Source organism: Vulpes lagopus, chromosome 11 (genome assembly GCF_018345385.1).
Source record: "Vulpes lagopus strain Blue_001 chromosome 11, ASM1834538v1, whole genome shotgun sequence".
Classification (NCBI taxonomy): Eukaryota; Metazoa; Chordata; class Mammalia; order Carnivora; family Canidae; genus Vulpes; species Vulpes lagopus.
In genome coordinates this window covers 74019974-74038086 of record NC_054834.1, presented here as the reverse complement: position 1 = coordinate 74038086, position 18113 = coordinate 74019974, and the positions used below count along the sequence as shown (strand labels likewise).

Here is an 18113-nt window from a genome sequence, read left to right as displayed (position 1 = left end):
CAAGCACTTCAGGGGTGGAGAGATCAGAGAAGGCTGCCTAGAAGAGGAGGAGAAGGAGGAGGAGGAGGAAGAGGAGGAGGAGGAGGGGAGGAGCAAGAGGAAGAGACCTGTACCCCTTGCCCTAGAAGGCAAAGAGAGGCAGTGGTGACGCTGACTCAGAGATGCTTGAACCCTGTGGCCTGCTCTTTGGTTTATGATGGCCACCTCAGCAGTACCAACCTTTGCCCCCCAAGTGAGTTCCCATCACGTGGGTGGAGACTCCAGGCCATCTCAGAAGCCACTGGCCTGCCGAAGGGCTGTAGCAGTCCTGTGCTTGCAGCCTCAAGAACCATGGGGCCAGGGCCACGCAGCCAGTCCTTGCGAGGGCCACAGTCCTCCTACAGCAAGCTCCAGGAGCCCTGGGGGAAGCCTCTAGAGAGCCGACTGCGCCGGGTGCTGAGCCTCAGACAGGGGCAAGAGAAGTCCAGGCCCTCAAACAGAGGACCAGAAAGGCTGGACACACCCGGTCAGGAGGGGCTGCCAGGGGGCCTGGAGGACACAGAGCAGCTGATCCAAGCCCAGCAAGGAGACAGCCGGCGGTGGCTGAAGCAGTATCAACAGGTTTGGCTGAGGGTTGTTGGATGGAGGAGCACACAGGGGGAGGGTGGGGATTCCATAGAAAGGGATCCAAGGTAGCAAAGGCTCAGAAGTAGAAACATATAAGGCCAAGGACCAAGAAGACAACAGAGCTGTCTGGAGGTGAGGCTGGAAAGAGAGGTGTCCAGGCATCATATTTCAGAGGGCCCTAAATGCATTTGGAATTTATCCCACAAGCACTGGGGAGTCCTGGAAGGTTTTACAGCAGGCTAGTGATGTGGTCAGAGCTGTTTTAAAATGATTAATCGGGCAATATGTTGGATGGGTGGATTTTGCTAGAGTCAAGGAGATCAGCCAATAAAACTTCCCCAGGGTTGCCTCTTGTGTTCCTCTGACCCAGCAAAGGGGGCATCCTGACCCCCTTGGTGGGAGCAGCTGGCTCCTGGCCCTGCCTCCTTCTTCTATTTTTTTTTTTTTTTTTTTGCCTCCTAGGAGAAAAATTTCCCAGTGAGCAGAGCTCTTGTCTTTGGGGTCTAGCACCACCTGGTGGCTATAGGTGGAAAATACCTGAAGCCTACCGAGCCCCTGTGAGACAGGGACCCTGATTCTCCCCCTCCTCTGTCTTCCAACAGATAAGGAGAAGGTGGAAGAGCTTTGTCTCCAGCTTCCCTAGTGTGACCTTGAGCCAGCCAGCCTCCCCACAGCCCTCTCTGGGCACCAGCAGCTAAGGATATTGAAAGTGGTATTGGCCCTTGCTGCACCCAGGTCAGATGGCCATGTCTATTGACCTACATCTTCCTGGCCCTCTGGACCCTTCTGCCGTGGACTGCTCCTGCCTTCCTTACACAGTGCACCAAGGTCTCTGCCACCAGCTCACCCCTTGGCCCTGGCCCTCCACTCCAAGACTGGCTCTCAACAAAGACCTCAGAAGGGCAAGAAGAAGGGGGCTCAGCTGTTTCTTGGTGGATTCTGCCCTGTGGGCGTGGAGGCACCCCTGGACAGTGACATGTATGAAGGCCTTAGAAACCTGCCTAGAAATAGGAGTGTTGATACCCCTGACCCCACACAAGACCAGTCATGAACTTCCAGGACAGAGCTCAGTGAAGCCAGACCTATGGCTGAGAGGCTCTTTGCCTGCCCACACCCCTACCCCTGCCATCCCCTGCCTGCCAGCAGCTAGTGGTAGGCAAGGCTTGGGTCTCCCTCCCTGACAGTGAGCTCCCCAAGGGCAAGGACAGTCAGGGCAGTCATCGGTACTGGAGCCCTGTAGCTGAAAGGCCCAGACCTGGATATGCTCACTTGTATCCTCAGTGTCCCAATGAAGGAAGCAAGGGAAGCTTTCCCTCCCTGTGTGACAGAGGTGGAAACTGAAGCCCAGAGCAAGGAAAGAATTCTTGTTTTTGGCACCTCCGGCCCCACCCCCACCCAGTTCCCAACCTTGGGGCTGAACATAGGAATAAAAATGCTGAGCTGATGTCAACAATTTGCCTAGTGATTAACTCGTCTAACAGGGGAAAGCTTGGCTCAGGATTTGCCAGAATGGTGGAGCAGGGACACCATAGGCAGGTCACCCATGGGTCCCCAGGAGGCTGGTTCCTTCTTGCCACTTCTCTTGACCTCACTCCATGGAGGATTGCCACCTCCTCCTGTGCTGACCTCCAGTCAGCTTTGGGAGATCCACTTTGCCTTTGTGCTCACCTTCATGAGGCCCAGAAAGAGCACAGGCTCATCCAAGGCCACACAGAAGGGAGGGTCTTACCCCAAAAAAACCTGAGCATTTTGAGAGGCACTGGCATTTCTTGTGGGGTCCCCAGGGCTCTCGTGGCTCAAGCAGACTGAAGGTCAAAGGTGAGAGGGCAGCTACAAGCATCCTAGTGTAAGGTCTGTCCTGGGATGATGGGGAGACCCAAGAGTTCAACTAGACAGAAGGGAGGTTCCCTGTTTCCGCAGAGCCCAGAACCCTGGCAGGACTATTGGGAAAAAAGGAGGGTCCTGGGTAAATCATGTCCCAGAGAGACACTGGGATCAGAGACCTGGGTTCCTGGCTTGGAAGCTGGACTCTGGGAGCTGACCAGAAGCTTCCAGCCCAACTAGTCACAAACTTTAGATGCCCACTGCTCTGTTGCCTTCTGCAGTAGCCTTTTGGGTGTCTCTGTGGGAACTCCAGGCTCCAGGAAGCACAATCTGAGTCTACAGCTCCTGCAAACCCTCTGGATGTCTGGAAGAGGAAACTGAGGCCCAGAATGTGAAGGTATCCTCATCACCCTCTAGGTCTCAGCCCTTGAGGCTCCTGGAAGCCTCTGTGTCCCCCAGGATTTTCTAGCCCAACTCTTTGCTGTTCTTTTTTTTTTTTTAAGATTTATTTTTATTTATTTATGATAGAGAGAGAGAGAGAGAGAGAGAGGCAGAGACACAGGCAGAGGGAGAAGCAGTCTCCATGCCAGGAGCCCGACACGGGACTCGATCCTGGGACTCCAGGATCGCGCCCTGGGCCAAAGGCAGGCACGAAACCACTGAGCCACCCAGGGATCCCCTCTTTGCTGTTCTCTTACTCACCATGCTCTGTCACCAGTTTGTTCAGTTAGTAGCTTTTGTCATCCACAAGACAGAAGGTTCCATGGAGACCTGGCCTGCTCACCACCAGGACCCCAGGGCCTGGTTCAGAACCCAGCCCATACTAGGTACTCAATAAGCTGTTGTTGAGTGAATGAGGCACTGGCCCAAGGTCACCCAGTAAGTTGATGCCTGGGTGGGCCTACAGCTCACCGGTCTGGGGGCTTCCACTCAGGCAGAACAGTTCTACCTCAGCCTTACCGGCAACTCCATCATCAAGGAGCACATATCTGGGGCCCTTGGCAGAGGCCTTCAACAAATCATGCACACACTCTGATAGGTTGCTTCCAAAGGTGGCCTCAGCCCTCCATCCTATGGTTCACGCCCTCTTGTGTTGTATCTTTGCCACACCTCCCACCCAGAGAAGTATTTTATTTTCCCTCCCCTTTCATCTGGGTGGGCCCTGTGACCTGCTTGGACTAACTGAATGCAGTGGAAATAATGTTCTGGGTCTTCTAAGTTTGGGCCTTGAGAAGCCTTCCAGCTTCTGTTTCTGGCCTCTTAGAAGCCAGCTGCCATGTAGAGGAGTCCGGGTGATCCTGCCTCTAAAGTCACCCCTAAATAGATATGTCCGTATTCTAATCCCCAGAACCTGTGAATTTTTCCTGATACAGAAAAAGGATATTTGCAGATACAATTAAACTAAGGATCTTGGGATGAGGTGATCATCTTGCATAATCTGGGTGGGAGGGGCCTAACTCCAACATGAAGCTTCCTTAGAAAGATGCACAAAGGAAAAGATGTAGAGGACGAGGCCATGTGAAGGGGGAGGCAGAGAGTGGATTGAAGTGACCACAAGCCAAGTTGTACCCAGCCACCAGTAGCCACCGATAGAGTCAGGAAGGATTCTCCCCTGGACCCTCAAGCATCCCAATCTCAGACTTCTGGCCTCCAACACCAATAAATTCCTGTTGCTTTAAGCCACAGAATTTGGGGAATTGGTACAGGACCCCCAGGAAACTAAAACAGTGTGTTTGTGTGATTCTACTTGGCAGAGACTGGCCAGATGGCTAGGCAACATTTCCCAGACTTCCTTGCAACCTAGTATGGCTGTGTGGCCAAGCTCTTGTAAGTAGAATATGAATGGAAGTGGCATGTGTTGCCCTTCCAGACCCAGCCACTAAGCCTCCCCGTCCAGCCCTCAATGCTTCCCTCCTCACTCACAGGCCCGCCAGGTGCAAAGGGTCTAAGGGGGCTTTGAGGCTAGTGGATAGTGATGACCCCAAAGCAGAGCCTCTTGTCTCCCATCTGGACTGTGAAGTGGCTGCAAAATAGGTCTTGGTTGTGTGGAGCCTCTGATTTGGAGCTGCTTGTTATAGCTGCAAGTCTATCCCAACTATTTCATGTCAGCTCTGTGTGATTCCTTGGGGACTAGAAACCCCCAGAAAGGACAATTCTCTTTTTGCTCTCTATGAACAGCTCACCTTGGACAGTGTCTGCCTTGTTGTAGGTGCTCAGGAAACAGTTGCTGAATTACTGAGTGCTCAGCAGCCAGACCTAGCATGTGAGCAGGAATTAGCCAGGCGGGGAGGGAGTAACTGTTCCAGGTGGAGGGAGTGGCCTGGAAGGTCTAGAGTGAACACAATGCATCTAGGAGGTTGACCATTTGAACCAAACCATTTGAATGGTCTATGAAAGAACAGAGGTCCCTGGGCAGCCCGGATGTCTCAGTGGTTTAGTGCTGACCTCAGCCCAGGGCGTGATCCTGGAAACCTGGGATCGAGTCCCACATCGGGTTCCCTGCATGAAGCCTGCTTCTCCCTCTGCCTGTGTCTATGCCTCTCTCTCTGTGTCTCTCATGAATAAATAAATAAAATATTAAAAAAAAAAAAAAAAAAGAACAGAGGTCCCTGGCTCGGGCTTTGGACATACGTGTTGCCTCCCCCGAGCACCTCCCCAGATGTGCCCTCTGCAGGCCTTGCTTGTCTTGGTTTTGTTTGCACATGAAGACTTCACTCTCGTGGCATGTACAGGCCCCTGGGAGGACCCCTGGGCCTCAGGTCAGGCTCTGGGACTGCCACTCATACACTCATGCCCCTGGGGCTTCAGTTTTCTCATCTGTCAAAGAGAGAGAATAACCTTGCTTTGCTACCCTTTGGGGTAGGGTGAGGTGACAGGAGGAAGCATAGGTATCACTGGGATGGAGCTGGGAGCTGGGCTGGAGCCTCGGCAGGGGCTTGGGTTCAAACAGGGTGAGAAAGAGAAAGAGGGGGTCTAAGGTTGCTTCCAGGTGGGCCAGCAAGCAAGCCAGCAAGCAAGCAGACCTCGGAGGACGTTGCCGACATTGTGGGTCTGAATGGAGGGAGGTGGCTCCCTTGGAGGCCTCCAAGATATGCATGGTAGCCGTGACCTGTGTGGAGAAATGACCCAGCCAGCACAAAAGCTCCAGGCTCTCTAAGGGCCAGCATGAGCCCAAAGATCACATAGAGACCTGTGTTCTGTATCTGATGCCCACAAGGGCAGAGCCTCCCAGGCCTTTCCCCTGCCATGGGGGCTGAGAGCCAGGAGCTATAGGAGTCTGACATCCTTCAACCCACTGCCTGCTCAACATCCTACCCCTCTGTGCATGCTTCCAGAACAGGAGAGCTCGTGGTTTATCAAGTCTTGCTCCTTCCATGTGACTTCTGCCCTCAGGCTCACAGTCCTGCTTGAGAGGGGGACAGATGAGCAGACAGACAGATGGCCAGCTGCTCTGTTTCATTGCAGAATGGAGTAGGAGCTCATGAGGCCGATCAAGCAGGAGGCCCCGAGTCCTGAACCAGTGCACACTCTGGGCTTGGCTGGACATCTTCCCCAGCTTCCTGCAGCCTGCAGCCATGCTGGATGGGAAGAGGTTGTCCTCTGGGGAAGGAAGAGGGAGGGCAGATCCTGCAGGTGGAATGGGGCCACTTGGTTGTACTAAGGGGGAAGGCAGCAGGGCAGACGGGAAACATCGTGTCCCCAAGCACCTCTCAGAGCAAGCACAGCCAACCCAGCTGCAAGGGCACTCAGAGCAGTTTGGTCTCATCTGTTCAATAAATACAAAACTGGTCCCTCCTCACAAGGTTGTTTTATTTCTTCCACATTAATGCATGTAAAGCCTTTGGAGCATTTGGTCCTCAGTTCTTTTTTTTTTTTTTTTTTTTTTTAAGATTTTATCTATTTATTCATGAGAGACACAGAGAGAGGCAGAGATACAGGCAGAGGGAGAAGCAGGCTCTCTGTGAGGAGCCTGATATGGGACATGATTCCACGACCCCAGGATCACAACCTGAGCCAAAGGCAGATGCTCAACCACTGAGCCACCCAGGCATCCCTGGTCCTCAGTTCTTAATAGCCAGGTCAAGAACATTCACCTTATGTGACCCTGGGTGGGTCCCTTCTCTGAGCCTCAGCAGCCTCCCCTGGGAAATGGGGGTGCTAATAATAGCATCAGACTTGCAGTTTGTTGGGGACGAGATGGGCCGAGGCACACATGCACTGACCCAGGGCCAATGCACAGAAGTGCCCATTCAGTGAGAACCTCAGGAAGCCTGGCGCTCAAAGCCCAATGTGTCCTCAGCTCACCTTGGCCTGGCCGGGCCTTGGCAGGGCCGTGGGCATTGGAATCCAGGAAAGTGGGCCCAGCCGCAGACCAGACAGCTGCCCCCAGGCCTCCCAGGACACTGTCTGTCCTCTAGCATCAATGCAGACATGGCGTGGGAAGAAGGCCTCTCCTCACCCTGCACTGTCTGTGGTTGTCGCTGAACCTCCCTGCCCCACTCCCCACAAGGCCCAATCTCCCTTCTCTGAGCTCGACACAAGCAGTTAGTTCAGCCAACACTCAGAGCCCTGCTCTGGTAGAGACTTCAGACAGGATAACATGCACAGCCCCTGGAATTCCCCACGGTGACAAACACATAAATGAACCTGCATTCCAGGAGGTGGCTCAGGGAGTGGGTGTGCCCAGAGAAGGGTGAGGTTAGCTCTTGCAGGGTGGGTGTCAGAGAAGGCTTTTTGAGGACCGGACAGCAGAGCAAGTATGCTTGCCCACAGTGGAAGGGTGGGAAGGGCGTGCCAGGCAGAGGGAAGAGCATGGGCAAGGACATGGGGATGTGGCATAGCTGGAGTGTGAGGAGATCCAGGCATACCTCATTCAGTTTTCCTGGGGAATGAGTAGGAGTGGGGAAGGCAAGGACAGGTCCACAGGGGACAAGGCTCAAAGGACGGGATGGCACTTCACCCAGGGAGCTGTCACAGGGTTTTCAGTAACAAAGGAAGAAAGATAGCTTAAAGATTCCCTGTGACCACTCCAGCCCAGAGTGTGGTGGGAACCCTCTGGGAGGAGTGCAGATGAATTGTGTTGCCATTTTACAAATGAGAGTTTTGAGGCCCCGATGGAGAGATGGGCTTGAATGGGTCACACCCAGTGAGATGACCCGGGCTGAGCGCTCTATATTTCACATCCTATCTCACCTGTTAGGCCTAGGTCCCCACATGCACCTTGACTTAGCTCCACCTTCTGTCTTCTTTCCTCTGCTGGATTCCACCATCTCAGCTAGTAGCTCCTAGCAGGAGGGGTGCTTGGCCCTCCCCTTCCCAGGGCAGGCTTCAGCCCTGAGAGCTGGGGGTGGATGAGTGGGTAAGGATGGGTGCCAAGGGTCCCCTGCCTACAGGTCTGGGCCCCTGCCTCTGCCCTTGGCACTGGACACCCTCTCAATCTTTCCACATCTTCCTCTTACTTCCATTCTCACCTCCACCCTGGAGGCAAGTAACCCACCTCTGCATCTTTGCTGGCACAATTGCTGCCTCTCAGAATACAGACATCAGACACAGTGACTAGGTAGTGTGCATATCATAAATATCCATAGGCTATGGATGATTGGAAGGCTAGAATCCAAAACTGTTCCCAATGTCTGCCCCTTCACCTTCCTACAGCAGAAGGGCACCGGGGATTAGTTCTATGGGGAGCTTAAGTGAGCTGGAGCCTGCCCAGTGGGCTCCCTGCAGCCAGTGGAGTCCCTGAGAGAGGACACTCCTCCTGGTCAGATTTCCCAGGTGCTCCACAATAGAGACTGTATTCCTGGAATGGGGGCTGGGGCAGCCTATTCCCAACCAAGAATCCTGGATCTTCAGAGACATCAAGAAGGGATTTGGTTGCTTGGCTCAAGGGGCTGTTACCCATTTGCTCACTCGTCATGTGACCTCTGGGAAATCCTCCATCTTTTCGGGGTTTTACCTTTTTTTAAATCTGGAAAATGAAAGGATTGGATGGTTTTCCACGTACAGCTCTTTCTGTTTCAATTAACAAGAAACTCAACCCAAACTAGTTTAAGGGAGAAAAGAATATGTTGGTATACATAACTGAAAAGTTTAGACATAGACTGGCTTCAGGTACAGCTTGCTCGGGGGCTCAAAGCCATCCTTAGTACCTGCATTATCTCCCTCTCCCTTTCTCCATCTCTCTCTCAGATTAATTCTCACTTCATGATCTCCTCATGGATCTGCCACAGCTCCCAGCCCTTATATCCAAATGCCCACAGGGAAAGAATGCTTATCTCTCTCCACAGGCTCATCCTTGAACCAGTCACTGTGACAGGTAATGTAAGGCTCTGACTGGTCAGGTCTGAGTTGTCTTCCTGGGAATCACATGGGACAGGATGAATTCTCCAACTCAAACATAAAGCTTTTATAGGAAATAGTCAATTTCCCAAGGTCACACAGTACCCCCCCCCTCCGGTGTAACACAGCCCCCACCCCCTTACATGTCCCAAACCTTTTCCCAGTCATCTGGTCCAGCCTGACAACTCCAAGCTTTCCATAGGCAGGACCAGAAAGCTTGTTGCTCAGCATATCAGTCAGAGTCCACCAGAGAAACAGAACCAGTGTGAGACATATATACATACAGATTTACTATAGAAATTGCTTCATTAAGAGGCTAACTGCAGACCCAGCAGAGCTAATAGAGTAAGTTCCAGTCCAAGTCTGGATCTAAGTCCAAAGCCTGTAGGACACCAATGTCCCAGCTCAAAGACAGGTGGGCAGAGAGAGTGAATTCTGCCTCACTCCACATTTTGTTCTTTTCATACCTTGAACTGATTGGATGAGGCCCACCCACACTGGGGAGAGCAAGCTGTACTAAGTCTACCAGTTCAAATGTTAATCTCATCCGGAAACATCCTCACAGATGCACTCTGAATAATGTTTAATCAAATGTCTGGGCCTTCCATAGCCCAATCAAATTATGCATGAAATTAACCTTTACAGCTTATCCCCCACTCTCCCCATGCCACTTCCACTAGCTAATCTTGTTGGCCTCATCTTCAAAGTTCATCCAAATTCTGAGAACTTGCCTTCCATTTTAGTACCAAAGCCCTGAGCTAAGTCACCATCCCCTCTCATTAGGACTATGTCTGTGCTTTCCTATCTGGTAGCCCACTTCCAACTCAGCCCCTTGCCATCTACTTTCCACGTTTGTCCAGGGTTATGACTCTAAAGCTAAAGTCAGATCCTAGCATTCTTCTCAAAACTCAGAAATGGCTTCCCTGCTTATGCACTTCAAATCTCATGGCATACACCACCCAACACCATCTGGCTACCTTTCCAACCTCATCAGAGGTCTCCCCTCACCTTTTCTCTCAGCTGCGATCACAACAATCTCCTTGTTGCTCCTTAAGCATATTGACACACTATCCCACCTCAGGGCTTTTACATTTACTGTTCACTCCACCTGCAAAGTTTTCCTGCAATACCTACCTTACTTCCTTGCAATCTGTTTTTTGTTGTGGTTGTTGTTGTTGTTGTTTTTTAAGATTTTCTTTATTTATTCATGAGAGACACAGAGAGAGTGAGGCAGAGACACAGGCAGGGGGAGAAGCAGGCTCCATGCAGGGAGCCTGATGTGGGACTTGATTCTGGGACCTCAGGATCACAACCTGAGCCAAAGGCAGATGCTCAACCACTGAGCCACCCAGGCGTCACTCAATCTTGGCTTATTGAGTGCCTCATCACAGAGGAATTTCCTGACTTTGCTAATTTAAAACAACTCTCCTCTTCTCATCCTTCCTCTCTGCACCTTACCCACTTATTCTGGCCAACATATTTTCTTACTCCTATTCTCTCTGCCATTAGAAATTCAGCTTTATGAGTCAGGAACTTTTTTTTTTTTTTTTTTTCCCAGCAAAAGTGGCTCAACTTTATTACAGGGAAGCTAGGGAGGAGCGGGGCAAGTGAGGGTCTCTGTCAGGAACTGCCATCACAGAGCAGGACTGCCAGGCCCCAGGTCTCTCTGGAAGGCAGGAGAGGATAAGCGTCCTGCTCCCTTTGGTCCATCATGGGCTCAGGGGTCCAGGCCCTCACTACTTGGGGCCGAGGTAGGAGACGGCCTTTCCTGTTTTCTCCAGGGTCTCCAGCAGAATGTCCACGCTGTGCTCAGAGTTGATGCAGACCCAGACCTTCTTGTTGGGCAGGTCAATGTCAAACTCAACTACTCCCAGCTTGTTGAGCACCCGACTGACCGCGTTAGAGCATCCTTCACAGGTCACGTCCACAGAGAACTCGTGCTTCGGCATGACTGTGGATGGCGGGTGGTGGTGGTGGTGGCGGTGGTGGTGGCGGTGGTGGTGGCGGTGGCGGTGGCGGCGGCGGCGGCGCTTCAGCCGGCTCAGAGCGCTGGCTCGGCGGTGTTTCCGGGGCTGGGCGCCCGGGAGGGCCGCCCCTCCCGCCAGGCCCCGCGCCACCCGCCCGCCCGCCACGAGTCAGGAACTTTATATTCTTTCTGTCCTGCTGTCCCCCCAATACATTATGCATAGTAGGTGCTCAATTAATAGTTGTTGATGGGGACACCTGGGTAAAATGAAAATGGAATGGGAGAAAATATATGCAAATCTATCTCTGATAAGGGATTGATATTCAAAATGTATAAAGAACTCATGCAGCTCGATAGCAAAAACACAATATCTTTTTTTTAATTTTTATTTATTTATGATAGTCACAGAGAGAGAGAGAGAGAGAGAGAGAGAGAGGCAGAGACACAGGCAGAGGGAGAAGCAGGCTCCATGCACCCGGAGCCCAACGTGGGATTTGATTCCGGGTCTCCAGGATCGCGCCCTGGGCCAAAGGCAGGCGCTAAACCGCTGTGCCACCCAGGGATCCCTCTTTTTTTTTTTTTTTTTTGATAAAAACACAATCTCATTAAAAAATGGGCAGAGGATCTGAATCAATTTTTTTCCCAGAGAAGACATACAGATGCCCAAGAGGTACAAGAAAAGCTGCTGGACATCACCCATTGTCAGGGCAATGCAAATCAAAACCCCAATGAAGGGGTGCCTGGGTGGCTCAATTGGTTGGGCATCTGCCTTCAGCTCAAGTCATCCTGGGGTCCTGGGATGGAGCCCCGGGTTGGATTCCCAGCTCAGTGGGGAGTCTGCTTCTCCCTCTGCCCCTCTCCCCCACCCATGCTCTTTCTCTCACTCCCTGTCTCTCTCTCTCAAATAAATAAATAAAGGCTTAAAAAACCCCACCACAATAAGATGAATAAGATGTCACCTCACACTTGTTGGCAATGGCTGTTAGCAAAAAGAAAAGAAATAAATGTTGGCAATGATGTGGAGAAAAGGGAACTCACTACCTTACTCAGCCTCAGAGTTGTTAGTGGGAATCTTCTCTGGATCCCACTTCTCTGGGTGAGTGGTAGATCATCTTTTGCTATTCATAATAAGCCCCCTTTCAACCACACTCCAAGTTTGTGCTAACTAGGAGACATGGAAGCTGGGGGAAGAGTTGGTTGTCAGAGGAAAAGTCCCTGTGATCAGACGGTTGGAATTTCCAGTTGCACCTCTGGACCTCTGGGGCAGAAGGGGGCTGGAGATTGAGTTAAATCATCAATGGTGAATGATTTAATCAATTGTCTTATGTAATGGAGCCTCCTTAAAAATTCTAAACAATGGGATTCAGGGAACTTCCTGGTTGGTGAACACACCAAGGTACTGGAAGGGGTGGTTCTCCTGGAGAGGGCATGGAATCTCCACATCCCTTCCACATACTTTGCCCCAAGCTTCTCTTCCATTTGGCTGTTCATCTGTATCCCTTATTATATCGTCAGCAATAAACTGGCAAACAGAGTGTTTCCCTGAGTTCTCTGAGCCTTTCCAGCAAACTACTGAATTTGAAAAGGAGGTCTGGGAACCCCTGATTTATAGCTGGTCAATCAGAAGCAGGTAACAACCATGACTGGCTTTTTTTTTTTTTTTTTTTTTAGATTTTATTTATTTATTCATGAGAGACACAAAGAAGCAGGCTCCCTGCAGGGAACCAACCTGATGCAGGACTCAATCCCAGACCCAGGATCACGCCCTGAGCAGAAGGCAGACGCTGAGCCATCCAGCATTGCTCTGTGATTGGCTTCTAAAATGGAGACAATGTTGTAGAATTGAACCTATTGCCTTGGGGTCTATGCTAAATCCAAGTGGTTAGTGTGAGAACCGAATTGTAGGGCACCTAGTTGGTATCGAAAGTTGGTGGATTGTTGAATGTGAGGGAAAATCCACACGTTTGGTGTCAGAAGTGTTGTGAATATAGAGAGAAACTGCTTTTCTTTTAGATGGTTGTGAGAGGGATCCCTGGGTGGCGCAGCGGTTTGGCGCCTGCCTTTGGCCCAGGGCGTGATCCTGGAGACCTGGGATCGAATCCCATGTCACGCTCCCAGTGCATGGAGCCTGCTTCTCCCTCTGCCTGTGTCTCTGCCTCTCTCTCTCTGTGTGTGACTATCATAAATAAATAAAAATTAAAAAAAAAAATAGATGGTTGTGAGAGCTCTCCGGAGACACAAGTGGAAGCATTTGGGGGTGAAGGAGCATAACACTTGTACCCCATTCTCAAATAATGTGTATATAGGTGTGGGTATAAATGTATGTGTATGTGTGAATGACAACTCAAGGTGAAGGTGTATTATCCTTGCAACTTTCCACAGGTCTGAATTTTTTCCAAAATAAGAATTTTTTAAAGTAAAGCAATATGATAACTTTGCAAAAGGAGAGGCAATCGGATAGTATGTGTCTCCTGATGGAAGAAACAGTACCACCTATGAAACAATCTTGCCAAAAAATAAAAGTTGAGCCTGCATCTTATTATACTTCTAGATCCAACTCCGAATTTACAAGATCCCCTTGGGAACAGAGAAACATGTTATATTACACCACAGGGCTGCAATCAGCAAAATCCAGGCTATAGTGATCCCTAAAGGACAGGCCAAGTTTTTTTTCAAAAAAGAAGATGTAAAGAAAACAAGAGAGATGAAAGGGACCTCTAGAGTAAAAGAAACCTAACACATTAGCCGATCACAGTGTATTAACCTTATTTGGATACTAATTTAAACTTTTTTTTTTTTAAAGGAAATTCTTTAGGAAATATTTGGCACTTTGAATGTTGACCAATTTGATGGTGTTACAGAACTATTCCTGGGAGGCGGGCATGAAAACTATACTATTATATTAACGAAAAACTCCTCATCCTTTAGATTATTCTTGCTTTTTGTGGATGAAATGATGCATCATCTGGGATTTGCTTTAAAGGTGAAGGATATGGACAGGAATGCAGATGAAGCAAGAGCAGCCCTGAATTGAAGCAGGGGGAGTGGAGAACTACTACAGCTATTACATTTGTTGATGTTGATGGTGGAGATGCCCCCACAGGGCAGGTTTCTGCACAGCAAAGGACACGTGCCATCCTTAGGACAACCGAAGACCCAGAATCTGACCCCTGGAGGGGCAGAAGCCAGGTGGGATGTTTGGAGTTCCAGCCAGGACCAGCTGAGGTGGGAAGGAACACTTATCTCTGTATATTTAGAAATTTGTAGGCGGTGTTTATTTGTTGCAAAGTCTGGGTCCCTTCCCCTGTGGGTGCTAGAAGCCGCAGCGGCCAAAGGACACGCACTGGAGGCAGCTCAGGAGGGGGTGGCTTGGGGTGGAGCTGAGGGCAGGGCAGGCTCCCTGGCTGAGAACTAGCTGCTGATTCACTGGGGTCAGAGGTGGCCTGGCAGTGGGAGGGCCTGGGCAAGGCCACCGACCCACTGCGGGGGCTCAGATAAGCACCATCTCTCTGGACCTTGGTTTCTACACTTGAGCAGTTATGTCCAGGGGCGCCTGGCTGGCTCCATCAGAAGAGCATGTGACTCTTGATCTCGAGTTCAAGCCCCACACTGGGTGTAGAGATTACTAAAAATAAATACATTTTACTTTTTTTTTTTTTTAAGATTTTGTTTTTGTTTATTTATTCGAGAGAGAGATCACAAGCAGGCGGAGGGGTACAGGGAGAAGCAGACTCCCTGCTGAGCAGGGAGCTCAATGAGGATTCAATCCAGGACCCCAGGATCATGACCTGAACTGAAGGCAGACACTTAACCAACTGAGTCACCCAGGTGCCCCTAAAGAAACTTAAAAAAAACAAAAGACAGTTACATCCAGTGTCAGACAGACCCAGGTATAAATCCTGACTTTGCCACCTGGGCTGGCTCTGCTGTGACTCATGGCAGGCAGACTCCACTTTCTTTCTACAAAATGGACACAATAAAGGGACCAACATTATGGGTTGTCCTCAGGGGTCAGTGAGACAGGTGTGGAAGTTCTTAGCCCAGGGTTCGATGCTCCAAGGGCACTCACTACATCAGACCTGCTGGTGCCCCTGATGCTGTCCCCTGATGAAGATCCTTCCAGCTCTAAAGAGACAGAATATGTAAACCTTCTGTCTGAAAAGACCATAAAAAAAAGACTCTATAAACATGGTTAACACACAGGAGACAGAGGAATAAAGGAAGGAGATTAAAGGAAGGAGTGGAAGGAGATTCCACTTAACAGTGGAAAATCTGCTAAATACTACCTCAGTCAGGTCGGCATCAACAATGATGAGAGATATGACAAACATGGCACTTAACCTCTGTTGTCTTCCCCCCAAAGCCCGTGGACCCCACCTAATCATGAGCAAATGGACAAATCCTAATTGAGAAACATTCTACAAAATACTAACCAGTTGCCCTCAAAAGTGCCAAGGTCATTAAACACACACATGCAAACACATGGAAAGTCTTAGAAACTGTCACAGTCAAGAGGAAACTAAGGGGCGCCTGGTGGCTCAGTAGGTTAAGCATCTGACTCTTTTTTTTAAAGGATTCTTAAAAAATATTTTATTCATTTATTCACGAGAGACATAGAGAGAGAGGCAGAGACATAGGCAGAGGGAGAAGCAGGCTCCTCACAGGGCATTCAACATGTGCTAGCCTCACCCTCAATCCCAGGACCCCAGTATCATGACCTGAGCCAAAGGCAGACAGACGCTCAACCACTGAGCCAGCCCAGGTGCCCCAGCATCTGACTCTTGATTTCAGCTCAGGTCATGATCTCAGGATCTTGGGATCGAGCCCCACATTAGGCTCTGCACTCAGAATGGAGTCTCCTTGAGGATTCTCTCTCCCCTCCCCCTTCTTCTGCTCCTCCTCCAACTCTCTCTCCCTCTCTCTTCCTCTATCTCTAAAATAAATAAATAAATCTTAAAAAAAAAGAGAGAGAGAGATTGTTGCTTAAGAAGATACAGGGAAACTAAAGGTAACATGGCCACCTGGATGGATCCTGGGACAGAAGGAATGCCTTAGAAAGGAAAGACATCTGGAAAAGTTCAGGTTTTAGTTAATAATAATGTGCAAATATTGGCTAATTAATTGTGATAATTGTGCTATATTAATTAACATTGAGGTGTTAATAGAGAAATTAACTGGGTGTGGAGTATGTGGGAATTCTGTTCGACCTTCACAAATTCACTGTAAGCCTAAAACTATGCTACATTAAAGAGTCTCAAAAGAGGGGCACCTGGGTGGCTCAGTGGTTGAGCGTCTGCTTTTGGCTCCAGTGATGATCCCGGAGTCCTGGGATTGGGTCTCATATCAGGCTCCCCTTGGGAGCCTGCTTCTCCCTCTGCTTCTCTCCCTGTGTCTCCTTCTGCCTATTTCTCTGCCTCTCTCTGTGTGTCTGTCATGAATAAATAAATAAAATCTTTATTTTTAAAAATTTTAAAAAGGGGCAGCCCGGGTGGCTCAGCGGTTTAGCGCCACCTTCAGGGCATGATCCTGGAGACCCAGGATCAAGTCCCATGTCAGGCTCCCTGCATGGAGCCTGCTTCTCCCCTCTGCCTGTGTCTCTGCCTCTCTCTTTCTCTCTGTGTCTCTCATGAATAAATAAATAAAATCTTTAAAAAAAAAAAAAAGATTTCAGGGGAGGGGAGCCTGAACTCCAGGATGACGCCCTGAGCCAAAAGTAGAGCTTAACCACTGAGCCATCTAGGCGTCCCAATAAATAAAAATCTTTAAAAAAAAAAAAAAAAAAAAAAGAAAAGAAAAAAAAGTATCAAAAGAGAAAAAAAGACAAGAGACAGCGTGGGAGAAAAATATGCAAACGTCTAAAACAAGATTTGTGGCCACAATACAAAGGAGCTACCAGATATAGGCAAAGGAAGGAAACAGGAAAATTCACAGAAGACAAACAGATCAGTACTCATTTTTTTTTTTTCCCAGCAAAAGTGGCTCAACTTTATTACAGGGAAAGCTAGGGAGGAGCGGGGCAAGTGAGGGTCTCTGTCAGGAACTGCCATCACAGAGCAGGACTGCCAGGCCCCAGGTCTCTCTGGAAGGCAGGAGAGGATAAGCGTCCTGCTCCCTTTGGTCCATCATGGGCTCAGGGGTCCAGGCCCTCACTACTTGGGGCCGAGGTAGGAGACGGCCTTTCCTGTTTTCTCCAGGGTCTCCAGCAGAATGTCCACGCTGTGCTCAGAGTTGATGCAGACCCAGACCTTCTTGTTGGGCAGGTCAATGTCAAACTCAACTACTCCCAGCTTGTTGAGCACCCGACTGACCGCGTTAGAGCATCCTTCACAGGTCACGTCCACAGAGAACTCGTGCTTCGGCATGACTGTGGATGGCGGGGTGGTGGTGGTGGTGGCGGTGGTGGTGGCGGTGGTGGTGGCGGTGGCGGGTGGCGGCGGCGGCGGCGCTTCAGCCGGCTCAGAGCGCTGGCTCGGCGGTGTTTCCGGGGCTGGGCGCCCGGGAGGGCCGCCCCTCCCGCCAGGCCCCGCGCCACCCGCCCGCCCGCCACGAGTCAGGAACTTTATATTCTTTCTGTCCTGCTGTCCCCCCAATACATTATGCATAGTAGGTGCTCAATTAATAGTTGTTGATGGGGACACCTGGGTAAAATGAAAATGGAATGGGAGAAAATATATGCAAATCTATCTCTGATAAGGGATTGATATTCAAAATGTATAAAGAACTCATGCAGCTCGATAGCAAAAACACAATATCTTTTTTTTAATTTTTATTTATTTATGATAGTCACAGAGAGAGAGAGAGAGAGAGAGAGAGAGAGGCAGAGACACAGGCAGAGGGAGAAGCAGGCTCCATGCACCCGGAGCCCAACGTGGGATTTGATTCCGGGTCTCCAGGATCGCGCCCTGGGCCAAAGGCAGGCGCTAAACCGCTGTGCCACCCAGGGATCCCTCTTTTTTTTTTTTTTTTTTGATAAAAACACAATCTCATTAAAAATGGGCAGAGGATCTGAATCAATTTTTTTCCCAGAGAAGACATACAGATGCCCAAGAGGTACAAGAAAAGCTGCTGGACATCACCCATTGTCAGGGCAATGCAAATCAAAACCCCAATGAAGGGGTGCCTGGGTGGCTCAATTGGTTGGGCATCTGCCTTCAGCTCAAGTCATCCTGGGGTCCTGGGATGGAGCCCCGGGTTGGATTCCCAGCTCAGTGGGGAGTCTGCTTCTCCCTCTGCCCCTCTCCCCCACCCATGCTCTTTCTCTCACTCCCTGTCTCTCTCTCTCAAATAAATAAATAAAGGCTTAAAAAACCCCACCACAATAAGATGAATAAGATGTCACCTCACACTTGTTGGCAATGGCTGTTAGCAAAAAGAAAAG

General features: G+C 50.0%; 3 protein-coding genes across 3 annotated transcripts; 1 reads left to right on the top strand and 2 right to left on the bottom strand.

Annotated features, from left to right (window-relative positions):
• Nucleotides 1–157: 157 nt before the first annotated feature.
• On the top strand, nt 158–6229 carry C11H11orf86 (chromosome 11 C11orf86 homolog). The gene is made up of 2 exons (XM_041721788.1): nt 158–600; nt 1209–6229. The coding sequence occupies exons 1-2, from the start codon at nt 331–333 to the stop codon at nt 1302–1304; spliced, it is 366 nt and encodes a 121-aa protein (XP_041577722.1). The 5' UTR covers nt 158–330; the 3' UTR covers nt 1305–6229.
• A 4099-nt stretch (nt 6230–10328) lies between these two features.
• Nucleotides 10329–11116, bottom strand: LOC121471281 (copper transport protein ATOX1-like). The gene has a single exon (XM_041721789.1). It carries the CDS (start codon nt 10716–10718, stop codon nt 10506–10508), a length of 213 nt encoding a protein of 70 aa, XP_041577723.1. The 5' UTR covers nt 10719–11116; the 3' UTR covers nt 10329–10505.
• A 5640-nt stretch (nt 11117–16756) lies between these two features.
• LOC121472042 (copper transport protein ATOX1-like) lies at nt 16757–17099 on the bottom strand. Its single transcript, XM_041723015.1, has one exon. The coding sequence runs from the start codon at nt 17095–17097 to the stop codon at nt 16885–16887; it is 213 nt and encodes a 70-aa protein (XP_041578949.1). The 5' UTR covers nt 17098–17099; the 3' UTR covers nt 16757–16884.
• Nucleotides 17100–18113: the final 1014 nt, after the last annotated feature.